The sequence below is a fragment of the Meles meles genome, chromosome X (assembly GCF_922984935.1).
Source record: "Meles meles chromosome X, mMelMel3.1 paternal haplotype, whole genome shotgun sequence".
NCBI classification, from domain to species: Eukaryota; Metazoa; Chordata; class Mammalia; order Carnivora; family Mustelidae; genus Meles; species Meles meles.
The window spans coordinates 106,070,286-106,089,747 of record NC_060087.1 but is presented as its reverse complement, the minus strand read 5'-3'; the positions used below and the strand labels follow the sequence as shown (position 1 = coordinate 106,089,747).

Here is a 19,462-nt window from a genome sequence, read left to right as displayed (position 1 = left end):
CCCTGCTCTAAATCATCCTACCTTCTGCCTCAAGATTAGTCTTTCTAATGTTCCTAAATATTTCCCCTCTTCTTAAAAACCTTTAATGACTTTCCATCTTTACTCGATAAACCCTTAGGATTGGCATGCAAGGTCCTATGATGCCATCCTTTCCTTCCAGCCCTATCTCTAAGTGTTCTTCTCTATAGACACATAGCCACCACTATAGCTTTACAAGTTTCACTCCTCTTTGTTTTGGTGCAAGGCGTTCCTTCCCAGTGGAACATTCTTCTCAACAGCTCTATTGAAATCTCCTCCCTCCTTTAGTGCCCATCTTCAGTACTACTTCCCATAAATACCCTTTTCTCATTCATTCATTCATTCATTCATTGAATAAATATGTACAGAGCACATACTGTTTGCATACATTCCTCTAGTTACTGGGGATAAAACAAGGCACAAAACAGCCACAGCCTCATGGAGCTTATATTCTTTTGGGAGAAAATAGGCAATAGACAAGTAAAACATATGGTATGTTAGGGGGTAATAAGCACTAAGAAGAAAAATAAAGGAAGATAAAAGGCATAGAGATAGCTAAGAATGAGGAGTATCCTCTAACCAAATACCCTTTACTCTTTTGAATACCCAGAGCACTTATTTTCCTTTACAACATAGTTATTGTATACTTGTCCTATTTTCTTTCATATATTTAAAGCTCCTTGAGAGCAAGAACTGCATCTTGTTCATCATTGTATCTCCTGTCGCTACCCAGACCACCTCAGTAAATAGTGGTTAAAATAAATCAAATGATGGAAATAAATGCAATAGTAGTTCAAGAGAATGAAGAGACTGGTATAGTGGTTGGTTGGGGAGGGCTCCTTGGAAGATATTATGGGTAAAGTCTTAAAATATGGGTAAGGTAGGGAGGAAAAAAGAGTTTAGTAAGTAATTTTCATATATTTGTGCTGAAAAACTAAAAAACATTAACTTATAAGTTAAGATTAATATTATATGCAATTTTCTTTACCTTTAAAACCAGTGTTTCAGAAGGGACGGGCGATAGACACTGGAGAAGTTGACATTGGTGCACAGGTCATGCAGACCATTCCACCCGGCTTATTCTGGCGTTTCCAGATTACTATCCACCATCCTATATATCTGAAATTCAATATTTCTTTAGCCAAGGACTCTCTGCTGGGAATTTATGGCAGAAGAAACATTCCACCTACACACACTCAGGTATTTGATGTTATAGGCATTTCTTGACCCTTTTTAGAGGGTGGTGGGATGATTAGTCAGGGTTTGTGAGTTGCAAAGTGTGTGGGAGTCAAAGGTAAAGGCAGACAATGTTTGTAATTAGCAAATATCCAAAACAATCACACCCAAACGAACGAAAAAGAATGATATTGAGAAATAAGCAATAGCATTTAGTGAGCAAATTCAGAAAAGAAAGTTTAACAACATACTCTTGAAATTTGAATTTTGTTTCCTGGAAGAGGATGATCATGAGCTTTCCCTGCCCCCTCATCTTACTTAGCTTTTGGGGCCACACCCCCCTTGGCTGGCTCCATATGGCCTTGACCCTTTGTCCCAATGAAGAATGCAAATCAGTAAAGGAAATGAGTCCAAAAGGGAGGTTTTATCTTAGAGGTAGAAATTTTTTCTTGTTATTGTTAATAATAACTGAAATATGTAAAACCTCTATGGTTTACAAAGCTCTTCTATAAATGTTAGCCACCTGATTTCTCTCTCTTTTTTTCCTTATCTCTTCCTTGCATGAACCCATTTGGGGCCCTGCTCCATCTAAGAAGTAGCATAAGGAATCATAACCAAGAGGGGATTACTTTTTTTTTTTTCCAACAGATATGACTTCAGTCCAAACCCTACCTTCTAGATGGGAATAGGCAGGGAATTAGAATGCCATTCAAATGTGACCCCCTTTTAAAAAATGCCCAAGGAAATGTGTGCCATGTGCTTGTCCACTGATTAGGGGAAAAGAGGAGGGAGTCCTTTGAATATTTAAATATGCTAACACAAAGGTAGTAAATTATGATGAATGTTCTCAAATTTTAGATTGTTTAGTTGTTTTAAAAACTATAAAATTCTTGAATTTGTAGAGAAGATCATGGTCACATTTTTGAGGGAAATGTGTGGTTTCGAATATCTTTTGTCTGATACTTCAGTAAAATATCAAGATTCTCTTGCCTAATACTAAATAAGATTCTTTTCTATTCCTTGGCTTACTTATTTTTAGACAATTATTTTGAATACTAATAAATACATAAACTGAAAGGTTTATGACATTTATAAATATGGTGGGAGTTTTTTTTCAGAATCAGGTTTAAGTATACTTAAGAAAGAATAACTTCTTCTTTTGCATTCCTCAGAGAAGTATGAAGTAGAAATAGGGCAATTGAAGTTCATGTTTTTCATTAGTCTAGAAGTAAAAGTAGTGGCTCATATTTGTGTGTGTATTTGTTCCAGTTTGATTTTGTAAAACTGATGGATGGAAAACAACTGGTCAAGCAGGACTCCAAGGGCTCTGATGATACCCAACACTCGCCTCGGAACCTGATCTTAACCTCACTGCAGGAGACCGGTTTCATAGAGTATATGGACCAAGGGCCTTGGTATCTGGCATTTTACAATGATGGAAAAAAGATGGAGCAGGTGTTCGTGTTAACCACAGCAATCGGTAAGCTGCCTTGATTATTATTTTGAATTAACAGCATAGTTCTAGATAGAGATGAGTGATTAAAGTAATACAGATGTTAAAAAAATAAAGTAATACAGATGTTGTTTAAGCTCACTGCTCATTTTACCTTAAAGTCCTTATTCAAGATAGGTCACTATGAGAAAGGCTTTTATTACTGTTGTCATTAATGTTGTTTAAATGCTGATTACGATTTTTTAAATGCCCCATTATTTGCACCGCTACTGTAGAATACTTGCCATGTACCTTTTTTATGTTTTCAGTAGGATGATAATATTACCAGGGCTGCATCGATGAACAACTTCAATGAAATAGGGAGTAAGCAAGAGAATCTCTGTTAATTCAAGAGCTTTTGAGAAAGAAAGGGCAATAAAAGGTTTTTGAAGTGGAAAAACTAGCATCAGTCTAGTTCTTCTTTAGAAGAGCTGGTTCTAGAACGATGATGCCTTCAAAATACAACCTAAGGGTGTTTAGAGAAGAGTCTTAGGGATAATAACTTGGGTCACTCAACGCCCTTTCTTTTAGAATTTTTGAGCCCTGAAGGGAAACATCTCATAGACACAGTATTTGTGCAATTTTTCCTAAAACACATGTCTTTAAAAAGAAGGGAAAATATTTTACAGCTGTCAGTTTCCTACACAACTCTCACCACTTTATCCTTTAGTTAACCTGTTCAACCATATGTTTAGAAGATGTGTTGACTGTTAATAGATATACCATCTGCTCTTTATAACAATTATGTTCTATTTTTACTTGATGCTGAAGACATTGAGTCAGTAGAAAATGGTATTCTAGCCATAAGATTATCAAAAACTTTCCTCTAAAGTAATCAGAAAGTCTATAAAAATCCACTGATGATTTTTCCCCTAGAGAAAAACTCCACCGATTTTACATCTTCAAAAGACAACGTATTTGTTAAAATAGAAAAAATATTTTAAGTCATGGCACTATTTTGCAATGCTCACAGAATCAATGGATCAAATTTAACAGATACACCTTTCATGGTATTTTTCTGTCAAGGCCCAATTTTGATAATGCAAATGCCAATGAGTTATGAGAGGTTGAGTTTCTCCTAAGAAGTCAAGTAGTTAGAAGATCTAAAATATTTGTGAAGATTTTCTCCCTTCCTGGTATCCTTACCAATAAGCCCAACTTAAAACACTAACCCAACTATTAACCTTTCAAAAATCAATAGACCCAGAAACACGCCTGAAGTTTTTGGCCCTCCCTTACTTCCCCCCAAAAAGAAGCTAACCTTTGAGATAGAATTCCTATTATCCACATATCAAGCTGTCAGTATCCTATGCAACAAAGTATTTGCTTTTTCCTTTTTTTTTTTTTTACTTCTGAAGCAACAGAAACAATTCTGCAATTCCACTTAAAGAGAATCCAAGTAAATTTCTGAAAAAATCAAAGATATTAAGTTATTTATTCTAAATTCTCCCCATTATTTTTTTGTTTTTATAATTTATCTTAATTAGAGTAAAAAGAGGCTAATGTCTTTGATTAAACAATTTAAGGTTTGTATGCATTTAACTATGCTAAATGCTACTCATCCTCTCATGATAATGTTAGAATCAGTTGATTGATCTTAACTATATTTGGTTTGCTACTAATAAGGATCAAGACAGTATTAACAACCAACATTTATTGAATGACTAATATAGGCTAGCTGCTGGCCTATATTAATACATATTATTTTCCAGTAGTATAGACAGAGTTGTCAATATCCCCTAATCTCAGCCAACTTGCTCTGTAATATGATAATATATACCACTTATGGAGCGCCATTCTGCCCCCAAGCACTGTACCAGATGCTTTACATTCAGTTTTCTTGTTTGATTCTCATCACAACCCTGATAGCATAGGTGTAGTGATATTTATATAATAAATAAGGAAATGGAGGCTTGGAATGAGTAAATAATGTGATAGACTCTCACAACCAGCAAATGGCAAAATTGAAATCTGAGACATCCAGTATGTCTGATTCCAAAGCCCATGCCCGCTTCGGCAGCACATATACAAAGCCCATGCCCTTTATACCAAAATTATTCCATCAGACTATTCATTACCTTTAGTTTCTCCCGTAAGAAAACCTGCCAGAAGCAAAACCCATCAGTGCAGATGCAGATACCAAGGGGCTGTAGACTCTAGAAGAAAAACAAAGTTGTATGCACAGAGCTTTAAAATCCTTCTCAAGTCTAATGAAGTGCAGTCAAGGAAGTGATTCTGAAGTAAGATTAAAAAGACAGAAGGCAAAATTTCACAGAGGCCAACGTAAATAGAAAAACACATCCTTTTTCACCTCCTGGTTACTTACATGCTCCTGCTTTAGCCATCCTCCTCCCAGTGTCTCTTTCAGACCTGGTGGAGGTGGCAGCTTCCAGAACCTCCCTATAGTGACTTCTCTTCTCACTTGCATTGCTGGTGTTAAGCTCTGTGCAACAGTGTGGGCCCAGGGACAGATCTTAGATAAGTCAATAAGATGGAGGTATTTTTATTTATTTTGATAGCAAACTTTATTAAACATTTTTTTCTACAATAGCTACATTCCCACAAGGCCACTTCCATAAAGTTGTCAATAGGAGCTTGTGTGAAATTGAATTCAATGGTATTTACCTTTGAATGTGTCCTCCATGGCCTCCTATTAACCATCCAGGGCAGGGGAAATCCAAACGTAGGTCTAAGAAGTGCCACTATAGCTTGGTACAAGAAAGATGGATTAAGTAGAAAATAGAGAAATGATTGTTCCTTCTCTGAATGAAAAAAACTCTGTGCCTCTTCATAATGACCTTTTAAATAAATTAACGATTTTATGAAAATAACTAATGTTTTAATAAGTTAAAAATGGGTAGCTCTTTGTCAAATGCTCCATTCTTGCTATACTAGTTGTAGTTCAGCAAATACCACATATAAATTTCTTATCCAGTTCAGTTTTCAAACACAGGGATCAGAGAACAGATTATCATAAACCTGTAAAGAGCCATGTGATATATTCACATGGGGGAGAGAAGAAGAATCTCCTCTGCCACTGGATTCATTCTCAGCTTTCTAAGAATTCCCCAAATAAACTAGATACCACTTTCTTCCTCTTTTATTCTACCCAAGGCAGAACTCGAAGTCTAGATCAGTAGTTGTCTAACTGTGGAAGTTTACTGTATGAAGCATTGGTTCTCAGTGCTTTAATACGATGAGCATCTGCAGGGTCACCTGAGGTTTTTGTTAGAATATGGCTCACTGAGCTGCATCCTTCAGATTCAGTAAATCTGGAATGAAGCCTAGGCATCTGCATTTTAAGTGCCTCAGGTGATCCTCCTGATACAGGTGGTCAAAAGGCCACAATTGAAGAAGTGTTATTTCTCGACCCTCGTTATAAATTCTCGTAGTTGAGTGGAAGATGCCAAGACCACTTCCTAGAATATCTCCTTCCAATTGGAAATAGCCTATGCAAGTGAAACTAAAAGAAGTAGATAATTCGGATTGAAAAGGAAAAATTTGTACATACGAGAAGTATGAGTTTAATGGGCCAGAACATAAAACTCTGAATCCAAGAATGCTAAGTATGGAAAACTTCCAGAAGGAGTAATGAGAAGATTATTTAAGAAAAAAAAAAACTGAAAGAAGAAAGCATACATACCGTAATAGTTCATGGATTTGGAATTTGATTTTATTATATTCAAATACAGTTTTAAACTAGAAATAATTTTTGTCAGAGGCTGACTTTTGGGTAACATCATACCCTTTCAGCCAAGTTACTTACCACAAGACTTATCAAAGTTCTGTCACACTGTACATCTTTATGTCACCAGAACTACCTATGGGCACCTTCAAAGCCTTCTCAATTCCCCTGAAGCCTATTCTTCTCTAAGAATGGATTGAAAGGAAATTAGTGGCAGAGAACTGATAAGCATTTACAGTCAAGAAAGCATTTCTCAACAAAATAGTTAGGCTCTAATGCTTTTAGTGGTGGTGAATTTAATATGAACACTTACTTTAAAAGCCTTCCATTGTCACTTATTAATGAAAATGAAATACTGATTATCATATTTAAGCTGTCAAGATGGTAGATTAAACATTTTAAGATACTAGAGAAAAAAATTTTTATTTGCTACAACCTAAATTTGAAAAATAAACAGTAGACTGAGTCTTTTGGGTTGCAATTTTAAGCCCATTTCGCTTTTGAGAAATGTCCTATAATCCTAGAACATTTTTAGCTTTGTTGTGAATGTCTCATAAGAATACAATTCATCTAGACCCTTTATGTACTTTAGAGATAAGGGTTGGTTTTTAGTTTCACTCTTGAATACTTAATTCAGCAATTCCAGGGCCCTTTTAATAATTTGGTACTGCATGTGACATCTTCAAAAATCTTTGGCATCTAATTTTAAATAGTAAGTGCTCCAAGACAGCAGAGGGCAAGACTGTTACAAGCCCAGAGTTCTTGCAATTAAAAAAAAATTAAGGACACTACAGCCTGGAAGTTTACTCATCTGTTTTCTTTTTCTCTCTATTACTAGAAATAATGGATGACTGCTCAACCAATTGCAATGGAAATGGAGAGTGTATCTCTGGCCATTGTCATTGTTTTCCAGGATTCCTTGGGCCTGACTGTGCAAGAGGTAATGTTGCTCTGTTACTCCAGTTGGTTTAGGGAAATACATGTCCTTTGAGAACTCAGGATCAGTAGCAATAGGAGGAGGAAGAAAAGTGGCAGTAGTAGTAACAACAGCAGCAGCATCCACCCCACCACCACCACCACCACTACCACCACAACCACGAGCTGAGTACTTACCCTGCCAGACACTGTTCTAAACAGTCTGTTACCTCTTCAGATTCATACTTCAGATTGATAGCCCGGTGAGGTAGATCTACTGTTTTCCCAGTTTATTGGGCAAAGTAACAATATCAAAGAGGTGAAAAAGTCAGGGTTGCCTAACAGGTGGAATTTGTACCTAGGACATCTGTAACTGCTTATACACAGACTCATGTAAACCAGAAGGGACAGGCAGTCACCGAACCGGTAAGTAGCCTTAGAAAGTAAAAACTGGCAAGTCATAAGTTAAACTTGGCAAACTTTACTGTTTCCTAGACTTGCCATAGTTTAATTATTGAAAAGCTTTAGGTATGTCACACCGTGTTTCCCCATAGGCTTACAGTTATTACCGCAGAGATGCTTTCTGCTCATTTTCAGTATATTCTTACAGTTCTCAGTCTGCTAATGCTTTAATCTCGGGTTTCCCAGCTACTCGGTTTCCTTAGATTAAATTCTGCACAGCTGAGAATCATATAGCACTTGCTGCCTTCCCAGGAGCATGATAGGTCTTGCAAGTCTGGGGATGAGAAATAAAATGATGGCTGGTAATAAAATTTGAATAAGACGAAAGATGCAGGCCCTGCCCTCAAGGAGTCCATAGTTTTAATAGGGAAACAACAATGGCAAAGCAAAGTATTCTAATAAAGGTCTGCACGTGGTGTTATGGGAGTAGACATCTGTCCAGCATAAATCTATTTAAATGTATAACTTTTTAAAGATAACATTTTATAATATGAATAACTTCCCTATTTATCAGTTTTTACACTTTGGGGGTTTTTCTTTCTAAAAGTGGTATACATCTGTTTGAGGAAGAAAAGCCATAAGAGAAAAAAACCCTAGCTTGAAATAATAATAATAATAATAATAATAATAGTAATAGGTGGGATCAAAGGCAAATTCTTGACATAATTTTTATATTTTTGTCACTTATCCTTACTCCACTCCCATAAGAGGAAAATTCTGTTTGCAGTCACAGACACTTGCCTATTTAATAAAGGCTAAGACAGAAATAATACAAATTTTTGCCTGAAATATTATACAAGAATCAATAGAGAATTGCCCCTTCGGAGATTTTAAAAGCTTTCTGAGAACATTACAAGTTCATTTGCCAACCTTCAGATTCGTGCCCTGTGCTGTGTGGCGGGAATGGAGAATACGAGAAAGGACACTGTGTCTGCCGACATGGCTGGAAGGGGCCAGAGTGCGACGTTCCAGAAGAGCAATGCATTGACCCAACATGCTTCGGTCACGGCACCTGCATCATGGGAGTCTGCATCTGTGTGCCAGGCTACAAAGGAGAAATATGCGAGGAAGGTCAGAACCCCATTTTCATCTCCTACTTCAGGCCTTCCTCTCGTCAAACTGTCCAAGTGTCATTGTGTGCTTTTAGTAGAGATGCAAGTCATCTTTGCAAGCTGTAAATGTTCAATATGTCTTTAGTACACGGAGCAGAGGGCTGGAGTCGGGGGAGTTCATGTCTCTTTGGACAGTCTCTAATATTAACACGAGGCTGTGTCTATGACACTTGCAGATCGGTGAGGAAAAATGGTGCTTCCCCCCTCATTTCTAACACTGTTTTATAACTTGAAAATTTCCATATTGATATTAGGTGTTAATTCATATACTTTCGTTATTACACAGTACATTAGGCTCCAACTTACTTTAAAGCACATGTTAAAAATAATAATATATGCACATTTGGAACCATTTCATTGAATGTTTTCTTTGGGAGCGATTTGTAATTACCATTATTATCATTGCTTTATATTATTTATTTTTACATAACTCATGCTGAAACTTGACCTCTGTGCCTAAGGAAGCCAACTTACCACTAATGAGTTTCAAAGCAGTGCCTTTATATTACAATTCACCCCAAAGGAAACTTTATGCACATACGCACAAACGTAGTTTGAAATGGCAATAGTTTTCTCATTTAAAGAGACACATTGGAAAATAAGTTTACTAGTAATCAGACCTTTTTCATGCCACATTCCTCAAATAAGACTGATTTCAGAAATAATATTAAACCATTACCATGGGAGATGGTCTCATCACAACTGTTCTTCAGGAAAGAAGCTGCTGAAAATGCACTATAATTGCTTTTTAAAGATGGCTCATTAAGACAATTACACAGCATTCTAAAGGGTTTAATCTCATTCTGCTCTAAGAATTTAGCTTTCCACCTCCCGTTAGCAATAGCAGACTTTTGGTGTGAATATTATATCTGTTCCAATGAATGGTGTAGGGCCTAGACAGGGTACAAGAGTACCTCTGGAAACTGTTTTTATGGTGATCCAACCACAATCATTATATTTAAGTTGTAAAGTCAGATGTTATGTGGACATATGCATGGTCACCATGCATGGTATCTCTCACAACACCTACAGTTTGTAATGAAAATGTTTGACCTAATTAATATAGACCCTTCTAATTAAAATTTGGGAGCAACTGAAAAACGGCTTAGCTTACATTTCCCTTCTAGAGATCACTAAGAAAATTTGTGGAATAACCAAGATAGCAAGGAAGAATGCTCACCATATTTAACAGTATGAACTTGTCAAATACAGTAGAAAAGAATATTTAAGTCAGACCACAGACTGGAAATTCACAGGCTGAACTGGGCTTATGGATGGATTTTGTTTGGTTCACACAGTGGTGATAGCGGTAGTGTTTTTGTTGTTGTTGTTTTAATGTGATCCACTTGCCAAAATATAAAAACAGAGAAGTGTCCTATAAAAACCTCTCTTTTGCTGTCTCTTCAGCAACTGGAAAATCTGGTAATACCGGGCCCATGTTCCTACGTGGTGATTATTACCTGGAACAAAGAAGCAGCAGTTTCTGTTAAACTGATACTTCTCACAGTTTACTCCCAACACACTGGCTTCTTCCATCCAGTTTGTCTATGTCATGTAGCCTGCCTCCTGGCCCATTCAGCCATATGACTTCATGCCTCTGATCTAAGTGACTTACCTACTCATTGAAGCTGCTCTTTTAATAAAAGAAATTATACTAAATTAAATCTCGTTTTGTTTGTTAAAGTTGTTATGTTTTAATATAACAAAATGACCTCCTTCTAAAACAATATTCTGTACTTTTAGACTTTCCCTTTCACTCCAAATAGTGAACAAAATCAAAGTGGATGTACCTTTTAGTATTTATTTGCTGATTAGCTCAGGTAGTAAAGAATTGTGCTAAGACCTTGAGATTTGGGGTTAATTGTAATGGCAATAGCACTAATTATAATAATGCTTAGTTAGGCTTACTCTGTTCCATGACAGTAGGCCACACCCAAGACCAGACCTGTCTTGCCAATGAAGGCAGATTTTATCAGTCTGTTTCCACTGCGGGAAAAGTAATTCAAAGCATACATCCTCATTATGGGGACTTATTTTAGTCTCATCTTATTTGTATTAGGAGAATAGAAAATCTGAAATCAACCTTGTGGTTTCCCCTGGAATGGTCACTCAGTTAAAAGCACAAAACAATTTTCCCCAAGGCAAACACAGAGATCTACTCTTAAGAGTTTGTACCTTTGTTAGAATGTGTCCAAAAATTTCCAAACTCACAGAATCAGAGATAAATAGAATTGTGTCTGTGATATTCTAAAACACTGAAAACTATGTCACAGCATCCTGATGGAAGGAAAAGGCATTAAAAAAACTTCAATAATTTTCAAAATTAGGCTTAGAATGTTGCATTTTCAGTGCTTCCAAAAAATTAATGAAAGATTATAATAAATTCATTATATTGCATGTTTTCACACAACAGCAGTCAGGTCACTTAATACCTAATGATCTAAGCTTTATAAAAAGATATGTATGTTTTAATATTTTATATATTTTTATACATGTAGACATATTTTTGTACATAGTATATTTGTATATTTTACGTATTTACTTATTTATTTTATGTTCTCTGTATAATTATTATGTATATCTTCTTTAGTCACATCAAGTGAAAGCCATTTCTCAGAGCTGTGATTCCAATTTCAAAAAAGACAAGGAAGGACTCCCCAAAAATTCTTTGGCTTTTTAACAAAGCTGAGGAATCCCTATCAAAGGCCCACACTGATACACCCACCCATATGTGTGGGAGTACTACACGTTGCTCACAGTTTTACACAACAGATGTATGGTTTTCTTTGTCTTCTTTTTTGGGGTGGAGGGAGGGAGAGATTCTTTTTTTTAAGATTTTATTTCTTTATTTGTTAGAGTGAGAGAGAGAGAGAGCACAGGCAGGCAGAGGCAGAGGGAGAAGCAGTCTGTTTTGTTTTTTTTTTTTTTCCTTTTTTAAAGATTTTATTTATTTGACAGAGATCACAAGTAGGCAGAGAGGCAGGCAGAGAGAGAGAGGAAGGGAAGCAGGCTCCCCGCTGAGCAGAGAGCCCGATGCGGGGCTTGGTCCCAGGAACCTGAGATCATGACCTGAGCCAAAGGCAGAGGCTTAACCCACTGAGCCACCCAGGCGCCCCTCCACATTCTATTTCATGCTGGTCTTGAAATATCTCTTCTCACATCTTGCAAGTATTCCTTTTAATGGATTCAGCGCCTGGGTTGCCAGGCCTTGCTTCACGTCAGGCGTGGCGGCTGCGGCTCCTACGACCACCTCTGCAGAGGCCAAGCTCGCCCTGGCATTACTCAGACAATCCACTTCATCCGCAGCTTTCAAGTCTGGCATTTCTACTGCGGGCCCAGATCCTTCAGCGGCCAGAACCATCTTCTCCAGCTGCTCCCTTTCAGCCAAACCCCCTGCAAGGCTGCCAGGGGCTTCTTCGCAGATACTGCCCATGTGTGGGGTCCGCCCAGGCAGAAGAGAGCTCCCTTTCCCTGCAGAAGCACTCTCTGGCTGCTCAGTCACTGGGCCTGACTCTGAAGGGCTGGACGGTGACATGTGACCAGTCCCCCGCCCAGTGATCAGTGCTCCCGAGGACTTGACTTGGTCCAGGACGGCCTCCACTATGCGACTGGCAGCCTCCTCAATGGAGCCTGCTCCCTCGGGCAGAGGCACAGCACAGGGTAGGAGCCTGATGTGGGACTCCATCCCAGGACACTGGGATCATGACCTGCACCGAAGGCAGCCACTTAACCAGCTGAGCCACCCAGGTGTCCCATTTCCTTCGTCTTCTAATTTTAGGATTCAGCCTTTTTGATACCCTCCCATATTTTTAAGTGTTAATAGTCTTCTGTTTTTTTTTTTTTTAAATAAGGGATCATTTCCCCCTTTTTTTTTTATTTGACAGAGAGAAATCACAACTAGACAGAGAGACAGGCAGAGAGAGAGAGGAGGAAGCAGGCTCCCCGCGGAGCAGAGAGCCCGATGTGGGGCTCAATCCCAGGACCCCAAGATCATGACCCGAGTCAAAGGCAGAGGCTTTAACCCACTGAGCCACCCAGGCGCCCCAATAGTCTTCTGGTTTGAATCCAGCCTTTGCATGAGACATGTTATTTCCTAATTAAAACAGTATTAATGACATAGTAGGAAATCAGTGTGCATATCTCAGTTTCATTATCCTAAGGTATATAGGCCACACCTGTTCACTTTTTTCTTTTTTCCTCCTTTTTGGCACCTTCAGAGGACTGCTTAGACCCGATGTGTTCCAGCCATGGCATCTGTGTAAAAGGAGAATGTCACTGTTCTACTGGTTGGGGAGGAGTCAACTGTGAAACCCCACTGCCTATTTGTCAAGAGCAGTGCTCAGGACACGGAACTTTTCTTCTGGACACTGGAGTGTGCAGCTGTGATCCCAAGTGGACAGGATCTGACTGCTCAACAGGTACATTGGAGTTACCTCTTTCTCCTCCTTCCTACACTCCCAGATCCTCACTGGTCTTTGTCTTATGGTTGTACTTCTCAAAGTCTGATATGTATGCCTTCATGGGTCATAAGGGACTTCCGAGTGTTTCCTAGGCTAGTATTTGACTGAGTTTTCATAAACAACATACTACTGGACTTGTAATTATATCTTTTTTTCTGTCAATCTGGATTTGAACCTCTGTCCTCATTCTTCATTTTCCTGCAGTCATTTCATCCTTTCCCATGTCTCCCACTGCCGGTTCTCTACAGGTTATTTTAAATCGGTATCCCCCTCAAACTCAAATAATCCTTCATTTCCGGTCATCTGCTGAGTATTTCCACTGGGTGTTCCATTGCTGAAAAACGGAACTAAGCTCAAGAACTCTATTTATACCTTGCCGTATTGCCGCCCAATTACTATTCCCACAACTTGGCTGTCCTTTTCCTATCCCCTACCTTAAAATCAGCAATAGATCTCCACTGTCTAGAGATAAACTTCAAATATCTTTGGCTGATATCAAAAGTCCACCAAAAACTATTCCAAATCTCTGTCTCCAGCCTGTCTTCTGCTTCCTGCATAAATCCCTCTTTCTGCGAAAGGGCTCTCATATGCTCTGCTCACTCCCAATATATCACACGTTCACGTTTTCTCCATGCCCTTTCCTCAGCAGGGAATGCTGAGGTACCTTTCCACCTATGAAAATCCAACCCATCCACCAAGACAAATTAGTTTTAGCTATTCTATAAAATTTCTCCTGATCACATTGAGAGGAGCCTCTAAAACCCTACCGTACTCATTGCAAGAGAGTAAATTGGCATCGTGATATAGTTATTTGTGTACATGATTTGTTTTTCCACCACCTAAACTAAAAATATTGGGTCATTCTTTATACTTTTTTCCTTATCCTCAGGCCATGTGCTCATTAAATGAGTAGAATTAATAAATAATAATAATAACTCCTATGGAACCTCTGCCTATGAATTTTTTTGAGGATATGAAATGCCATGTGCTAAACAGGAAAGATTAGAAGCTATGAGACTTCTTTTACCACTGAATTCGTTTGTGAACCAAAAAGTCCATAGTCTCATGCTGTAAAGAAACAAGAAAATCCCTCTGTTAAGAGCATTAATTCTAACATAATTTTTTACAAAACTGTGTTGCCTCACATAGAAATAATATGGGACAGAGGATTGCATTTTACAGTTTCAGAAATGGATAAAATGATAAAGACAATGTAATAATAACTAAAATGCAGACCTTAAAAATTATTCATTTATTTACAGAACAGATGTATGTGTGCCTGCTGTGTGCTTGGCGTGGTGCTTGGTGCTGGGGCTATAGTGGCAAACCAAATGGATGTGGTTCTTGCACAGGAGAAGCCTATAGTCTAGTGGAAGAGACACATAGAACAAACTAGAAGATGGTTAGAGAAAGAAAGTAGCTGGGTAGTGTGGCTCTAAACTGAGTACTGATTTATTTGCTAAATGTTATTGAACCCCTTCCAACCTTTCATGTGTCAGACATAGTATGTCTAGAGTTTCAAATTTAAAACAAGAATGTTAACATTTGCATTATTATTAAGGCACACACTCACATAATTGCTATGTAATAGGCACTATTCTAAGTGTTGTACATGTATTTTTTTTAATCTCCATAACAACCCTGTGAGGTAAGTCCTGTCATTGTGCCCACTTTACAAAGGAGGAAGCTGAGAGGTTAAATTAACTTGTCCAAAGTCAACTGCATAGTCGTTATCAGAGCCTAAACTTGCACTAAGGTATTCTGTCTTCACATTCCAAACATTTAACCACTGTACTGTATTTATTGATTGAATAGTGATTCTGTATCATACAATTTCTCCCTAAGGCCACTCACATCTGTATGTGCTTTTCCTGATGCCTCAGAATTGGGCAAAACCTTTGGCAATATACCAATCACCAGTTGTACAAATTCAAATATTTATATTTCCAATGAATCAACATGAAATTCATTATGCTGAGAGTTTCTTTTTCCTCAGTCCACCTCTTCCACCTAATACACAAAGACATGCTCCAATCCTATCAGCAGGAATCCCTCAGAAGAGGAAAAAAGGACTAATTATGAACATGACTCTACACTTGCCCCTCCCCCTGTCCAGGTCAATTACCCTAAACCCTACCCTACTCCTCCCTCATCTCAAATCACCCTTACCCACCCAAACAAATCAAATGATGAGGAAAAGTGAGAGTCCCGTAGAAGATTAGGTGTGGAAGAAAGTGTAGAGATATCTGCTTCAGTGTTTCATAGATGTGGTGGTTTCTAGTCCTTCTGCCTCAGTATCACTAGAGATTCTAATACTTGGAGGCACAGAGACATTAAATGGTTTGCCCATAGGTGAAAGCCACTGCAGTGGTCTAACCTCCTCACCTAATTGTTCATTTGCCAGACATTTACCGAGCTCCTATTATGTCCCTGGCAGCATGTGAGGCGATGAAACATATCCATAGCTGAGGAGACAATTGTGAAAAAAGATTTTAAATGTCTCTCACTAAGTGCTCTAAAAGAGAGAAGCAATGCACAAGGGTATTTCACATTATCTGAAGGTCTAGGAAGTGGTCACAAAAGACTACAGATCATGAAGGGGTCTGTATACCACACCTATGAGTTTGGACTTGAGCCTGAGGACAGTGGGAAAGCCATTGAAGGGGTTTAAAGAGGTTAATATCATAACCATGTTTATATTTTATTTTTTTAAGATTTTCTTTATTTATTTGAGAGGGAGGGCGAGAAAAAGAGTGTGAGTCGGGGGCAGGCAGAGGGAAGGGAGAAGCAGACTCCCACTGAGCAGGGAGCCCAACATGGGACTCAGTCCCAGGACCCCAGGATCATGACCCGAGCTGAAGGCAGGTGCTTCACCAACTGAGCCACCTAGGTGCCCTAACTGTGTTTGTATTTTAAAATGATCACTCTGAAAGTAGTTTGGAGGATATAGTGAAAAGTGATGAAAACTTGATATAAGGGAATTTAAGCACAGATGGGGGCCAAAGGGTGGGTATGAAAGAAGCTAGGAGACTTGGTTACTGGAAATGTGTTAGGGCAGGTAGGAATTTTCACTAACTCTGTGATGTCTACAGTGGGAGACTGGATGAATGATTATGACACCGCTAACAGACTAGTGAATTATGTATTTATGAAACAAGTTTTCATTGAGCACCCACTATGTACCGTGTGCTAGGATCTTGGGACCCATCAGTGAGGAGAATAAAGATTCCTGTGCTACTGGGGCTTGCAGTCTGGCAGGGTGAGACAAGCAGTAAACAATGAACAGTGGAGGTGCCTGGCTGGCTCAGCCGGAAGAGCATGCGACTCTTGATCTTGGGGTTGTGAGTTCGAGCCTCATGTGGGGTGGAGAGATTACTTAAATAAACAAGAGTAGGGGAAAAAACAACAATGAACATGTTTCAAGTTTTTAAAACATGAGGAACTTGAGGGCCAGAGAGGTTAAATAACTCACCCAAGACCAATAGCCTGGCTGGTTGCAAATCTGCAGATAGAAACTGGTTCTGCTGATTTTGTTCCATGCCTGACATTCTTCTCAGCCCTCCATCCTCACCCCTGCCAAAGGAAGAAGGAAGAGTTAGATAGGAGCTGGGACTCCGGTGAATAGATGAACTTAGAGAAAAGGGAAAGTTCAAGGAGATGAAGGGCATCAAATATCAAGTGCACAAATGATACATTTTTGTCCAGAGATCCTAGATGAAAGCCACATTCATCCATTCTGGACCCAATAGAAAAAGAACACTTAGAAGCATCTCTTGCTCAAAGAAGCAAAAGAGTGGATAAGTATGATCCAAAACTCAGCAGCCTCTCAGGCAAAAAAACCTTCCTAATAAAACTACCAAATTGAAAATAGGGGAAGGAAATGCCTTCCAAATCTCTAGTGCCACAGTAAGAATAGTCCTTCTGTGATTTTTAAGCTCCATAAAGGTTGTTCCCACAGAGCATATTTAACCATCAAGATGATCTCACTGTGCAGACTTTTAATTGAGTGTGCTCAGTACAGGAAGCAATTTAACATCTGATTCTTATAATGGATCATGTCATTTCAAAGGTGGATATGCTCTTTGCCATTGATCATTTTCTTCCTCTAAGTGCATGAAGCTTAGCTGTTAGCATGTTAACTGGGCTGCTCTGATACCAAGAGGACTGCCGTGGATGGTTTACTGATGATTTTCGGTCTGTTTGCAGGTACGTTGAGTATTGTTAGCAGCACTGAACTGATAATTGATATAGGTTTCTCTCACCTGAGAGTCTTGTGGTAGTTCACAAAGGTTAACTCATTAGTCTTTTAAAAAACCTCAAGAGGAATACAATTGAAGCTTGTTATAACATGGTTGAGATTTGGATATACCACAGGTCAAATCATGCTCCCTTAAAACGGAACTCCTTGCCATGAAATCTCAGTAATACATTTAACCTATGCTAAGGATACTGGCCCTAACCTCTACTATTGTCATTTTAAAATGCATTTACTATATATCTTTCATAAAATCTGGCTTCTCCTGGTCACACAGTCTTTGAGAGGGAACATAAAAGCAGAGTTCAGAGCTTTGTAGTCCTCTCTCCTTGATGAAACTTCCTCTGAGCCACCCCATCTATTGTTACTCATAGATAACTGGCAGCGAAATTCATAGAAGGTAAGCATTCACATAGAAAAGACAACTCTGCTCCTCTCTACTGTGATCCTCTCTCATTATACTATATCTTAGAAGTAGATTAATCAGCTAGAGAGAGATGGAACATTCATCTCTGAGATATTTCTGAACATTCTATTTGCTATACAGCAGAAGCCATATGAGGTACTATCATTGTGTACCCCATCCACATATCCAGGGTCACTTCCTGAAGATCCCATAAGGCTTTGTTGTAAGGATATTTGTTTTCAGGCTAGTCGATGACATGTGGCCATCTTGTCCACCAGAGACCTGACAGTATATGTATGTGTGTGTGTGTATAGTCACAGCACAATGACATTGAATGACTTGCTTAACTTCTTGGAGTCTCAGCTGCCTCATTTGTGAAATGGTAGATTAGTCAAATGGCCCTTGAGGCCCCTTCCAACACTGAGATCTATGATTCTTGATCCTGTATATTGAGCTTTTGACACTGATTATGAATGGTTCATGGATACAGTCCATAAACTCTCAACTCCATATTATTTATGGTGAGAAAATATTAATTGTAATTTTGTTTTCATTATAATGACATCCATGCTTTGATATATAGACCATGTTGTTTGAGAATTTACCTCTGTTTATAGAGGTACACGTACACACACACGTATGTGTGTGTGTGTATATATATATCTTCATTATAACAATGTCTCATTATGTTTTTAAGTGTTCCCTAATGGATGGTGATCTGCATCTACTAATAAAACAGATAATTAGAGAAGGAAGTTGTAAGAGGCTCATATAATTATTTTTTCAGGGAAACTTTCCTTGATGATACAAAGACTGTATACTTTAAAAAACATTATTAGTTTTCCCCTTTATTGAAAGTGCCAATAATCAAAAGATTTCCATCTGGCCGTACATGTCTACCACATACAATGTATCACTTTCCTGTAATTTCTAGGAATCGATCAGACCATTCAAAATGATTAGTGTGTATACTGTATTTTTCCTACAGACAATTACAGAAACAGCAGGATCATAAATGCCTTTTGATAAAGAAGCTTTGTTCAAAATGTAATGCACACGCTATGGGCACAACTATGTAGCCATTCATCATGCCAGTGAAGAGAAAAATCTATTCATATATAAAATAACTAGAATTTAGCATCTTCCATAGAAAAGAGATAATTAATGTAACCAGATAGGAGCCTAGCATTGCAGGTGTTTTCCCTATTAGGTTTTGGACACACACCTGATTTCTTAGGAACAGTAGCTGAGGTCTCAGAAGAAATGATTCTGTTAATTAGCAAACAATGTTAGCTTATCATAATGCTACAAATTCCCTGTACTTAAAGAAAAGCTCGAATATAGACAGCTAGCCACTGAAACATGATAGAAGGTTTTATAGTGCTTTTCAGCCTATAAGGACAAAAAGCTTGTGACTAATCCCTATATAGATTCCATTAACTTGCTATTCAAAGTATGACAATCTCTGATCAAATTTATTT

The 19,462-nt window shown here is 38.3% G+C and overlaps 1 protein-coding gene across 1 annotated transcript in view; it reads left to right on the top strand.

Moving 5' to 3' along the window:
- TENM1 (teneurin transmembrane protein 1) overlaps nucleotides 1-19,462 on the top strand; it is an 811,134-nt gene that overhangs the window by 546,265 nt on the left and 245,407 nt on the right. Inside the window, exons 10-14 of the mRNA XM_045995540.1 lie at nucleotides 1,019-1,218; nucleotides 2,464-2,674; nucleotides 7,210-7,311; nucleotides 8,625-8,819; nucleotides 13,078-13,278. Of these exons, the coding sequence (XP_045851496.1) occupies nucleotides 1,019-1,218; nucleotides 2,464-2,674; nucleotides 7,210-7,311; nucleotides 8,625-8,819; nucleotides 13,078-13,278 (909 nt within the window). The remainder of the gene's footprint in view (nucleotides 1-1,018; nucleotides 1,219-2,463; nucleotides 2,675-7,209; nucleotides 7,312-8,624; nucleotides 8,820-13,077; nucleotides 13,279-19,462) is intronic.